This window comes from Malania oleifera, chromosome 11, assembly GCF_029873635.1.
Source record: "Malania oleifera isolate guangnan ecotype guangnan chromosome 11, ASM2987363v1, whole genome shotgun sequence".
In the NCBI taxonomy this organism is placed as follows: domain Eukaryota; kingdom Viridiplantae; phylum Streptophyta; class Magnoliopsida; order Santalales; family Ximeniaceae; genus Malania; species Malania oleifera.
This window is the reverse complement of record NC_080427.1, coordinates 52658234-52671101: the sequence shown is the minus strand read 5'-3', so window position 1 is coordinate 52671101 and position 12868 is coordinate 52658234. Positions and strand designations below refer to the sequence as shown.

The 12868-nt window shown below is 34.1% G+C and overlaps 1 protein-coding gene across 7 annotated transcripts; it reads left to right on the top strand.

Annotated features, from left to right (window-relative positions):
• The first annotated feature begins 2365 nt into the window (after positions 1-2365).
• Positions 2366-12504, top strand: LOC131168343 (mitogen-activated protein kinase kinase 3). 7 transcript variants are annotated; one of them, XM_058127688.1, is made up of 11 exons: positions 2366-2742; positions 5353-5495; positions 5580-5840; positions 6384-6602; positions 6897-7034; positions 7832-7999; positions 8563-8676; positions 9125-9232; positions 9939-10030; positions 10433-10814; positions 12147-12504. In XM_058127688.1, the coding sequence occupies exons 2-10, from the start codon at positions 5394-5396 to the stop codon at positions 10794-10796; spliced, it is 1566 nt and encodes a 521-aa protein (XP_057983671.1). In that variant the 5' UTR covers positions 2366-2742; positions 5353-5393; the 3' UTR covers positions 10797-10814; positions 12147-12504. The 7 variants fall into 7 exon arrangements, with proteins under 7 accessions (XP_057983671.1, XP_057983676.1, XP_057983677.1 ...); XM_058127693.1 differs by having other exon boundaries at positions 2403-2690; XM_058127694.1 differs by having other exon boundaries at positions 2403-2690; positions 11135-12504.
• The last annotated feature ends 364 nt before the right edge of the window (positions 12505-12868 follow it).

Sequence of the window (12868 nt, the reverse complement as noted above, 5' to 3'; positions counted from 1 at the left end):
TCAAAAGAAATTATGTGAAGAAACATAGTCTTTACTCTCCAAAAATGATTTTCAAGATGAATGTATAAATGAGAGTAAATGATCTAAAACAATCAAATAAATTTTCAAATAAAATGTTCTCTTCAAAAGATTTTCAAAAGAATAAATGAAAGAGAATGGAGAGTATAAAATATAACCCCAAAAAGATTGTGCAATAAAAATATAAGTAGGGGACTTTGATTAAAAAAATGATTTGAGAGGTTTTTTAAAACAATGCAAGTTACTAATTTTGGCTAATGAAGGGGTATATATAGACTTTTTGAAAATAAGACCGTTTAGGGACACGCTTGGTATTTTTTAAATTATTTAATGAAAAAATTAAGCTTAATTAGCGCTGGAAAATAACGTAACCCGAGATATTCGGTCGACCAAGGGTAAGATTTGGTCGACCATTTCAGGGCAATTCTAAACCCTTCGTGGGTTTGGTCGACCAAGGCAAAAGATTAGTTGATCATTTATGAGGTTTAGTCGACCAAGGCTATTTTGAACTATAAGTTCGGTCGACCGAGGAAGGTGAAAAGTGAAATTCTCAGGGGATGGTCGGCCGAGGAAGGTTAGTTCAAAAGTGGGTCGGTCGGCCGAGAAAATCAAACTTTTGACTTAGGGCTGGTTCAGTTGATCTAGCTAATTTGTACTAAAAGGGTTCGGTTGACCAAGACTTTTGAATTAAACCTAAAAACCCAAACGGAAGTCTTTGTAAGCCCTAATTTGACCCTAAAGCAATTTCTAAACCTTTTGTAAGATTTTATCTTTTTATGAAAAAGGTTTTGTATGAAGTGTAGGTATTCTAAGGTCAGTCTACAGTCATCTGAGCAATCAATTCATATCATGTAGATATATGCATTATTATAAACCAAAGATAAAAACTAAATGCAAATACAAATGAAATTAGATGTCTTCTTCTTCTCTTGCTCTTCAAATCTTCATGGAATATGCCAAGTACACACATAAGATCATTGTGTTTTGTCAGCATCAAAACAGGGATCGACTTCAAAAAGTCAACATCAACATCTCCATTATATCCTAAAATTAAGAACATTAATTTATATTTAATATTTAAATCTATACATTATTCCACATTGTCTCAGCTTTCTCTCCCCTAAAAAAAGAACATTGAGATCTATGGGCGCCAACTTCTACACCTTTTCTTTTCTTATCAACCAAGCAACCGCCACCAACAGTCACTATTATTGTCACATTTTTAATCATCACCTAGGGATGCCTGTGTCTTTCTGTTTCTCTCTATCTCTCTCTCTCCCTCTGACTTGCTCTCTCTCTCTCTCTCTCCTTATAAAGGACTGACATGAAAATTGTTGGGGTGTTATCTCCATTTGTGGCTATGATCGTCTTTTCCTTCATAAAAAAAAAATTAGTAGGTTAGAATAGTGGTGTGCATTCGGCCGATTCAGCCAATTTGGCCAATAAATCGAATTAACTGAATTTTTTCGGTTAACTCTCCATTATAACTGAATCGATCGAATTACACTCTTTAACTGAATTGTACCCGGCCGAACCAAATTTTCGGTTAATTTAATCAAATTATTCAAATCAAATTATAATTAATTATGAAAAAATATGATTATATAATTTGTATGTTTTCAAAATTCAACTTAATAATTTATATTCAATATTTAATTAATTACATAATTAGGGAATTTTATGGATTCAGAGAATTGTGGGGACCCTAAATTATATAATTTATATTTAATTATTAATTAATTACATAAGTCGGTTAAATCGGTTAATCGAAATTCACTTTCTTCATAATCGAAATGGAAATCGAATAATTGAATTAACCAAATTATAAAACCAAATCGAACCGAATTAAAAACAAACTGAACTAAACCAATCGAATTTAACCCCTAAGTTGGACAATCTAATCACGTTAGATTTTAAACAACTAATCATATAACTGAATTTTCTATGATTGAGTGATTTTATGAATTCAAAATATAGTGATATGATTGGTTGCATAAAATATGGCTGTTTAACCTACTAATAATTTCTCCCTTTACACACACACACGAGTACATACTATATTATTCTTAAATTTTACCATAAAAAATATATTAAATAAAATAATAAGTAAAAATAACTATTAGCATATTACCAATATTTTTAAAATTTTCACTATATTAAATCTTATTTCGATAAATCAAACTAAACAAAAAGTCGGAGTTTTTGATAACATAAAATTTTAGGGGTGTGTATTCAAAAGAAAATAATTTTGAAAGTCATTTAAAAAATAATAAAATGGGATAAATTCATTATTTATTGAAAATTTTATGAGATAAATTTATCATTTGATACAATTTTGGAGTTACACGTAACAACTTCCTATTTCAAAATTTAAAGAAGAAAAAGGATTGCACCACGACGTGGCTCGAAGCTCTTTTGACTCTCCTTCACCCTCTACAGCCCTACTGCTACGAATTCTGCAGACTGCCGCTCTGCGTTCTCCGCCGACTCTCGAGCCTCGAACCCTCAACAGCCCTCTCTTTCCGAATCTCCTTCACGCGGTCACGCTCGAGTGCTCGACTTCCACCTCAGGGCCGCGGTCATCGCCTCGGCGTCGGCGTGGTCACCGGCCCTCAATCCGGGGATTCCGGCTGTCCTCTCGCCGGGTCTCTGGCTATCCCTCAGGCGCCCAGGTCCCTCTCCTCAAAGCTCGACTTAAATGTTAGTTCATCATTTCAGCCCTAGGTAATGTTACTTTGTTGAAATGTTTTATAGAAAATTCATAAAATTTCGAGTCTTGACTAGTTGAGTTGTTTTATTGAAGCCCTAATCTGAGTTGAACCTTAAATTGTTAGTTTTCCATGTTAATTTGATATTTTTATGGGTAAGTTGCCTGTTGAAATCAGGTTCCTGAATTTTTAATTCAAAAAGTTGACTTTTTTTTTTTGTTTTGACTAGTAATCTAATTATATATCTAAATTCATTGTAATAATTCACTATCATGAATGAATAATTATAGAAACTTAATCTTGTAAAATAGAAAAAATTAAAAGTGCGTAATGAATGAGATCCTCAGTTCCCTTTGGCTACAGGTCCGCCACTGCACACGTTCGTACATTTTAGATTTTTCACTTTTGAAGACCAAACAAATTTTTTCTTTCATATTTTGTTGCTACTGTTTTCTTTGTTAAACTTTCTCACACAGCAAACACTGATTTTTATTTTCCTAAAACACCCACATATATTATATCTTGTTTCTTAAAACACGCACACACTTCTGATTTATGAAAGCCACGCACCCTTATTTTCAAAAACACACGCAATGCAAGATACTTTGATTTTTTATTTTTAAACACACACTCTCTTCTGATTTTTGAAAGTTACTTGCACTAATTTTTCAGAAACACAACACGTTGATTTAAAAAACACACTAATTATTTAAAACACACACATTGATTTTTCAAAACACTTGCATCATATTAGCTGATTTTTGAAACCGCAAGATTTTAAAAACACACACACATTGACTTTTGAGGCTCTTCCCTCTCACATCTCTGATTTTTTTTTTTTTTTTTGTAAACACACACAACACATACTTTTTATTAAACACACACATTGTATTTTTTTTTTTAAAACCACAGGCACACTCACATCCGCCCTTTTAAGTGCACAAAACACAATGTTAACACACTTAATATTCCAATTTGGTAGGGTTTACTACACAAACACTTCTCCACAACATATTAATTTTATGAAATGAACTCTTAACACTCTAATTGCTTTTGCACACACACAAAACACCCCCTACAATGCACAGAACAATCATTAAGCACATGAACAATATGAATAACATATCTACCAAGTATGCATTTGACCAAGGTAAACATGTAGTCTTTACCTATGCTTGTCTCTTTAGTGTCTGTGAGTTTTTGGAATGGGGAGAGTAGTATACATAGGATTTTTTTTTAGCAAAGAGAAGTGAGAGTAAGTAGGAGTTTGTGTGTCTTATATATTGGGAAATGTGAGAGTGTCTCCTCTGCCCTATCCTAAGATAGCTTTTCATAGGGGTGAAAAAAAATTTCGCGTTGGATGCTGATTGGTTGGACAATGGGCATATTCACCTATTGAATTCGTACTATGGGTAACTTCAATGATGTAGTCATACTAGTATACTACGTACATCCAAGTGTTGATAAACTGGTCCAATTCTAAACTGGGGGATTCCTGAACAACCCATTACATTTGTCCCAGGCATCAGAATCGAAGATACAAGCGTATTGGTATCAAAAGCCTTAACCACCTTGGCACTACCCCACCTAAAAAGCCCATCAACACTTCAAAATTCAAGGCCACCCAAAGCATTGTAAAAGCTAAGTAAGGCATTTCGATTTTGAATGGAAACCTTCATTCAAAGACATTTATGCATGCATATTTAAAATAACAAGTCTACTATCCTTATAAATGCTGATCATGCAAAAGCTGTAGATGTGTGCCTGCAGCTAGTGTTGCTTTGTGTTTACTTGTTTTTGTTTGTATTTTTTTTATCAAGAATATGGCTTTTGTTCAATTTTTCTTTTCTTCTGGGTATTTTAGGTTATGCTTAGATTGAAAATTCTTAGCAACATGTTATGAAGTCCCATCAATTGTTTTATATGGTTCTAATCTATTTTGAGATCTCTCTCTCTCTAGGACCATGTTCTATATTTTCCTTTGTCTAATATGTGACATGTGTACAAGTGGACATGAATTGGTAAAATGAAGATTTTCAAAATTGAGATGTCTTACTTAGACTTTATAATGATTTTGGTGGCCTTAAGGCTTAAATATTTTAGTGTTGATAGGCTCTTCAGGTGGGATGGACCGGATGGTGCCATGGTGGTTATTCATTTCCAGTACAGTTATTCTGATATCTGCTTAGGAATTCTCTCATTTAGAATTGAAGTTAGTGTATCAGCATTTGGATTCCCACACTGTTGGCAACGTATACTAGTATGGATACATCATTGAAGTTACCAATAATCTGAAATAAAGTGGTGAATATAATTTTGTGGGGGTGGTCATTTTATACATTTAATTACTCTCAAATTCTCGTGAAATAAGCTACTGAAATCATCAAGTACTTGTTTCAGATTCTATGTTAAACATGCTATACTCAAATTTTCAATAGTTACTTAAATTGGTAACCACCATAGCTTTGCTACAGAGCTGCGACTTCACAATATGAAAAGACTAGATCGACAAAGAAAGAGATTTAAGAAAATTATGTTTGAAACATGTTCCCTCTTATGATCAAACTGTATTTTTAGTTTTTGTTCCATAATTAGACTTATTGTGTGCATTTTGTTGATGTTTTAGTTTTCTTTATGCCAAGAAAGCATAAATTATAGTAAGTTGTCATGGCTGGATTGGAGGAATTGAAAAAGAAGCTTGCACCATTATTTGATGCGGAAAAGGGTTTCTCAGGTGGATCAACCTTGAACTCTAGTGATTCTTATATGGTAAGATTCTCTATTTTTCTTTAAGGTTCATCTTGGAGATATGAGTAGATGGTTTTTCCTGATACCTTTTTCTGATGTTTGAAGCTATCAGATGGTGGAAGCGGTACTGTCAACTTATTGAGCAGATCATATGGAGTATACAACATAAATGAGCTTGGATTGCAGAAATGCACATCTTGGCCTGTGGATGAAACGGATCATTGTGAAAGGACATATCGTTGTGCATCTCATGAGATGAGGATCTTTGGAGCCATAGGCAGTGGTGCAAGTAGTGTTGTTCAGAGAGCTATTCATATACCCACTCATAGAATTCTTGCCTTGAAGAAGATTAATATTTTTGAAAAGGTCTGTGTATGTTCTTCAAATGTTATTGTTTATTGATGCTACAATGTGAAAATTTGGGTTCACATGCGTCATCTTTGCTCAATTAGTAGCAAAATCTGTTAACGTACATGAGCAAACTTCAAGGCAGTAATTGTTCTCCTTCACACTTGAGCCATTTTGAAAACATTTACTAAAGTTTTTTAAGGCATTTTCTAGTTTATATATAAAATTTTCAGTTTCCTTGCCTTGCCATGAAGAAATATAGAGAAAATTTGTTAACTTTTTTATAGAATCCTACTGAAATTTTTGAAGTTATTACCGCTGCCTTAGCCATCCTCATGTTGATTCTCTTTTACACATTATATTCCACTTCCTTTGGCTCTTTCACTGCCAAATGAAAATAAAATAAAGTTTCCGTAGAATCCATACCATGATCTATAACTATATTCCGCAACATTAAGAGAAGTAGGCTTATTGAAGAAACAAGTTGCATAGTAGCATGGATGATAGATATAATTCGCTTTTCATATTGTTTTACTTAAATATTTCCGTTGTGCATACCAGGAGAAAAGACAACAGCTTCTTACTGAGATACGGATGTTGTGCGAAGCACCTTGTTATCAGGGCCTTGTGGATTTCCATGGGGCATTTTATACTCCTGACTCTGGACAAATAAGCATAGCTTTGGAGTACATGGATGGTGGGTCCTTGGCAGATATCATAAGAGTGCGGAAATATATACCAGAACCAGTCCTTTCATTGATGGCTCAAAAGGTCTTACATGTAAGTATATTTGCTTTACTTTCAGTTAGACTTTTATAGTTAGCGACTTAGCATGCCATCTACCACTTCATTTTGTACTGTGACAGTGGTTTCTTTTTCATATTACTAACCCTCCATCCCCACCTCCCACCCACACCCACACACACATTGTATTTTCTTATTACTAACCCTACAGCTCTCTTATAGGGGTCTATTTTCTCTTGCTTGACTGATGATGTAGGAAGATTGACTTCAAATTAGAATATGTTGTATTTTCTGTTTGCCGACCTTATATCTTTTGTATGGTTCTTGAAGGGACTAAGCTATTTGCATGGAGTAAGACATCTTGTTCACAGAGACATTAAACCAGCAAACCTGCTTGTGAATCTCAAAGGGGAGTCAAAGATAACAGATTTCGGTATCAGTGCTGGCTTAGAGAATTCAATGGCAATGGTTTGTGATCAACCTTTTGATGTGTGGTACTCTTTTGAATGCTTGACATTGTGGTAGTTAGGATCCCATCCTGGGGGAAGCTTTTGGAATCAGATCATAAGATCAAAATATAGGATCATATATCTTAAAAATTAAGCATCAATCTAGCATTTAGTTTGGCAGTTGCCTATAATAAGCCAAGCTCGAAATGAGGCTAGGGATAAAGGTTCAGAAAATAGATTTACTCTCCATGGTGTGCTATTTAATTGTATGGTTATACATGGGATGTAAGGCTTAGTTGTTGTTATTTTTGCCATGGAAGCCATGTTAAATCAATGACAGAAACTTACCTTTCATGATATCTAGTACTTTAATTAGTTGACAAAAGAAGATAAAATTTAAGAGAACTAGAGAATGGATCAGGATTAAAATTTAAGAGTAAGGTTTAATATAACTTGAGGAGAAAGATAAGAAGATAAGTTTCACATCAAGCTGTGAACCATGAGGAGATGAAATCGCCAAATCAATGTGGTGTTGAGCTAAATAAAAGTTATTAAAACAATAATGAATTGAAAAATGAAAGATTAGACCCAAAATTTGATAACATGCTTAAAATTGTTGGGTCACAAAGATCCCACAATCCTAGGACTTACATTGCTATCCCAGAGGGATCCCAATACCAAAAGATTCTTAACTAGCCTGATCATTTTGTGATTTTTTTTTATCACCAGATTATTATATTCTAAGATCCAGATTAGGATTTGAACAACCTTGATTTACTGCCTCGTTACTAACTTATCTCTGGATGTGATTATCAGTGTGCTACTTTTGTTGGAACTGTTACATACATGTCACCTGAACGAATTCGAAATGAGAGCTATTCTTATCCAGCTGATATTTGGAGCCTTGGCCTTGCCCTCTTTGAGTGTGGTACAGGAGAATTCCCATATGCAGCTAATGAAGGACCAGTAAATCTTATGTTACAGGTGGATACCAGTGCCTATTAAATACTGTATATTCCTTTGATTTATGTTGGAAATTTTTTTTTCCCAAAAATTGCATTTCTATCATAAATTTAATCAATTTGAAGTTTTAGAATGCCCACACACATGATATCTTTCTCCAAAAAATTTATATTATTGGAGGGTGCTTAAAATAGTAGTTTCGAAAGATTTATTCTGTATGATTCACATAACAAACTCATGAGTTTAATGGTTCATCATGCAAAATTCTCTGAGTTCTCAATGGGAAAATGTGGGATAATAATCTTAAAAAATAAAAAAATTCAACCTTGTCTATATTTTTTATTTTCTTTTAAATTCATAAATCTTCAATGGTAGCATCAACCTATCCCTGATGTGACACTTGTAATATTTTATCTCATAATATTTTTAATGGTCAAAGCATTGAAAATTAGTGCTCTTCAACACAGATACATTGTTAAATCGTTCTTTAGGCATTCTTATGAATTGAGTTCAGGTTGTTTGTTCTTTCTGTTCACATGTCATGCATTTGTTTTATAACTAACAATTCCTGAATTTAATGGCAGATCCTGGATGATCCATCTCCATCACCATCAAAAGACATGTTTTCACCAGAATTTTGTTCATTTATTGATGCTTGCCTGCAGAAGAATGCAGATGCAAGACCAACTGCAGAGCAGGTGAGCAGAATCAAATGCTTAAAACCAAGAACACGCACACGCGCACGCACATGCAGTCAGAGCAAAAAATTGCTCTAGCTCAAATCAACTCAATAGTTTAGGGCTCAGTTGAATTTTCCCACCTAACTCAATTGTTAAGAAGTATTTTTATTTTTATTTTTTTTAGGGTAAAAAGTAGCTCTTATAATGGCCCTGAAAGGTGCGGCCTAATTACAATTTACACGCTTTTAAAGTTCAAAAGTAAAATACATGTAAAAATACGTATATTCTTATATATACGTATGAAGTTTAAAAATAAAACATGCTGTTACACACTCATTGTTTTATAAATGTCTATGCATTTACACAATGATTTCTGTTCTCGTCATCTAAATTTTTACATATATTTTAAAGAAACAGCACAAAAAGTCACTTCGACATTATTTAATTAGTGTCCTCTTAACTGCAGCTTCTTTTGCACCCATTTATTACGAAATATGAGCAAACTGGGGTTGAATTAGCAGCATTTGTCCAAAGTGTTTTTGATCCAACACAGAGGATGAAGGATCTGGTTGATGTAAGTTCCTGCAAATTCGAAACTCTAATAATTGATATGTTCAATGCGCTGACAACTTTATAAATTGCCCATAAATTGAAAAGAAGTGACAGATGATGAAATAGCATTGTTGGATTACATTTTCACTATGAGCTTATGTCTTTTATGCCACATTAACTACTGTATTCAATTTTTGGTACGCCATGAGCAAATTTTCTCTACTATCCTCTCTCATCTCATTCTCAATCTGGCTACATTTAACTTTTAGCTAACTCAAACATATGTGACTATTCTCTTTTGCCACTAATCAATTTCATTCTATGTACATGTTATTTACTGTTGTATTTCAGCTGTTCTATAAAACTTCTCATCAGGTTAGGAAGTATTTATTGACTTGAAGCACTGCATGTCATATAACATCATCTTTGTTTTTCGTCAATTAAAAATCAATCATAAAGTTCACATTTTTATTGAGTATTTAACCATAGGCATGAATATGCTCAAAAAGTTAAAAATATTTAGCTGAATTTGAAGTCTTGAACTACATGGATTTAAGGCAAATAATTTTTTGAATTTTTCCTATTGTTTGATGTACACCATTAGCGTTAAGTGTTTTGCATCCAAAGGGATGAAGCCTAATCCAACACTCAAAAAAATTAAAAATGAAGCTTAGTGCTTCTGCCCCTGCTTCAACGGATACTAATTCCACTTCTTGTTACCTGATCAGATGCTGACAATACACTATTACCAACTTTTCGATGGACCTGATGAACTTTGGCAACATGCAGAGACCTTATATAACGAAGGTTCGACTTTCAGGTATGAAATTATGAAAAAACCGCAATTATTCTCATATAATTTTAATTGTGAAAGTTTGATTTTAATTATGGCCAATAAAAATTAGGAAGCTCTTCTGTCTTCATGTATACATGGACCAAAAATTTAGTAATTATGGGCTGAATTTGTTCTCTTAGGCATATGGGGAATGGGGTTGTGTTGGGGATGAAGGAGATAGCAGTTGAAATTTGATGTCAAGTTAACATTCACCACTTACCCCCAACCCCCCAAAAAAAAAAAAAAAATTAAAAAACAGCTCTTTCAAATATAACTGCCCTTTTTTTGGAAGATGATTTCTGATTTTTTGCTCATAATTTGCCCTCTCTTCAGTGGATTTTCTCATATCATTATTCAAACTTTTTTTCCAAATTTTTTTTTTTGTAGTTTCTCTGGGAAACAATCTGTTGGACCAAATGATATCTTCACAAATCTATCACACCTTAGAAATACGTTAGCGGGTGACTGGCCTCCTGAAAGACTTGTGCATGTCGTAGAGAAACTTCAATGCCGTGCTCATGGTCAAGATGGGGTTGCAATTCGTGTATCAGGATCCTTTATAATTGGGAATCAGTTCCTCATATGTGGGGAAGGCTTACAAGCCGAGGGCTTGCCGAACTTCAAAGATCTTTCAATTGATATTTCCTCCGAGCGAATGGGAACATTCCAGGAGCAGTTTGTCATGGAACCAGGGAATGTCATTGGACGCTACTACATAGCTAAACAAGAGCTTTACATCATTCAAAAATAACAAGATTTTTTTATTGAGGTCAGTATAGTCAACACTCTTCTGCAAGCTTATCTTTTTTAGAGTTATTGCTGTTGTCCAACTATTTAAAAACATCTATGTATTACAAACCCTACATGTTGGCACCCTCTCTGTTGTTGGTGCCTCTATATATTTTGCAACACAATTTTATATTGCATAAAATTAACAGGTGTGAGGGGGATATGTTTGAGTACATGGAGATTATCTTACTGTTTTAAAAGTCATGATTGTTTGCTACTCCATCTCTGCTTCTTCATGATTTGAAACATGTAGATACAGATCAAATTACCTTTTCCAATTCCCAGTTGGTTGTTGTATAGGAGTTGATATGAAGGTGGTGGGGGATATGTTTGAGTACATGGAGATGAACTGACTGTTTTAAACGTCATGATTGTTTGCTAATCACTACTCCGTCTCTGCTTCATGATTTGAAACATGTAGATACAGATCAAATTACCTTTTCCAATTCCCAATTGGTTGTTGTATAGGAGTTGATATGAAGGTGGTGATTGAGTTCAATCCTGCTTACTGGTGAACTGACAATGCCTTGTTGAGATGTACCAAAGCTAAATAATTTCTTCTTATGTTTTAAATTGTCTTCATATCTCTGATAATTTTTCCTGATGGAAGTTGGTGTTTTAGGCTGTATTGCATGGAGACAGACAGATCCAAGTATGATGTTCTAAAAGATATTACTCAAGAAATGAAAATTTAGGTTCCAAGCAAGTTAAATTAAATGGTGGCATGTATAAACCTACAAAATAAATAAATAAACAGGACGTGATAATATTTCTTCTGTGAGTTAGGAAGAATATCATGCTAGTTAAATTCTTTCCATATTTCTGGGTCCTCTACCTACTTCAGCAACTTTGGTTTAGATTTTTATGGATGAATAAGATTGAGGGGATGATTTGTGCGAGTCCAACATACCTTGCTCATGTGTGTGAGCGACAGTCCAGCTCTTTTGGTAGACAACTTGTGTTCGGGACGTGGATCTGAAGCCTTTTGTGTGGATTTGAACCATATGTAGACACAATTTCCTTTGAAAGCCCTCCTCCAATCCAAATGAAAATTATGGAGGGTTGGGAAATTCATCGTACTGTTTCAAACAAAAAAAGTGGAAAAGATGTCATCATGTCAAATTAGTGGGACTGAAATTAGCTATTTAGCTATTCCAAACTGTAAAGCTGTATCTGTAATAATTTAAAAACAGAAAGGTTTTGAATGTTAAATATGAAGGTTGCTTTTTAGCTTTGTATGTTATTAGTAAGGGCTTAAAGCCCTTGTTTTGATTTCCTGTAAACTGACCTTGAACATCTCTGTTCATGGCAGGTACTTTTAACTATCATTTCTCCAAGAAAATTGTGCTGACAAACTCCTCTCTACGGACCGCATTATTAATTTGTAGATTTATGCTACAAGAATCTGATACTATCTAACTCTGTAGTGTCAAAGTTTATGTATAGTTGCTAATTAACTTTACTGATGTATCAGAGTTTTGTACATTAGTTCTTCTTTTTCTTTTTTTATCCCAAAAATAAAATACATAGGTATCATTAATACTATTGCAGTAAATTAGGTTTTCCAGTTACTTGGGCCATTGTTAGAGCTGTTCTACTGTGCTATGTATCAAACTTGAGCGAAGATTGAACCATGGAATCTGAATGAAATATATATTAGCATGTGCCAACTTAAGCAGATTTCTTTGCTATCCTTATTATATGAAGGTTATCACTGTGGTGGCTCTCTGTTTTTCCAGTGCAAGTTCCTCCATTTTACATATTTGCATCTCTTATGTTTGCCAACTGCTTAGTGTGGGGGGTGCGAGTTCTCATTTTTAGGATTGTAATGACCCCAAAAAATTTAGGGGCTCGCGAGGACCACCATGATCCTCCCATCAAGTCCTTTCATCCAATGAAAACACATTAAATAGTGAGTGTCACATTATAAGATACGCGGCGCATAGAAGAAGTCTCCTATATAATTTTTCAAGCCTCCCACCTTCAGCAAGCCTTTGTCAAACATCGTTATCTTTGTTCATTGATGAACTGCAA

Coding starts and splice junctions, on each gene's coding strand:
- LOC131168343 (XM_058127688.1), top strand. CDS start 5,394: ATGGCTGGATTGGAGGAATTGAAAAAGAAGCTTGCACCATTATTTGAT. Junction 6,603..6,896: donor TGGCTCAAAAGGTCTTACAT/GTAAGTATATTT, acceptor TGGTTCTTGAAG/GGACTAAGCTATTTGCATGG. Junction 7,035..7,831: donor TAGAGAATTCAATGGCAATG/GTTTGTGATCAA, acceptor TGTGATTATCAG/TGTGCTACTTTTGTTGGAAC.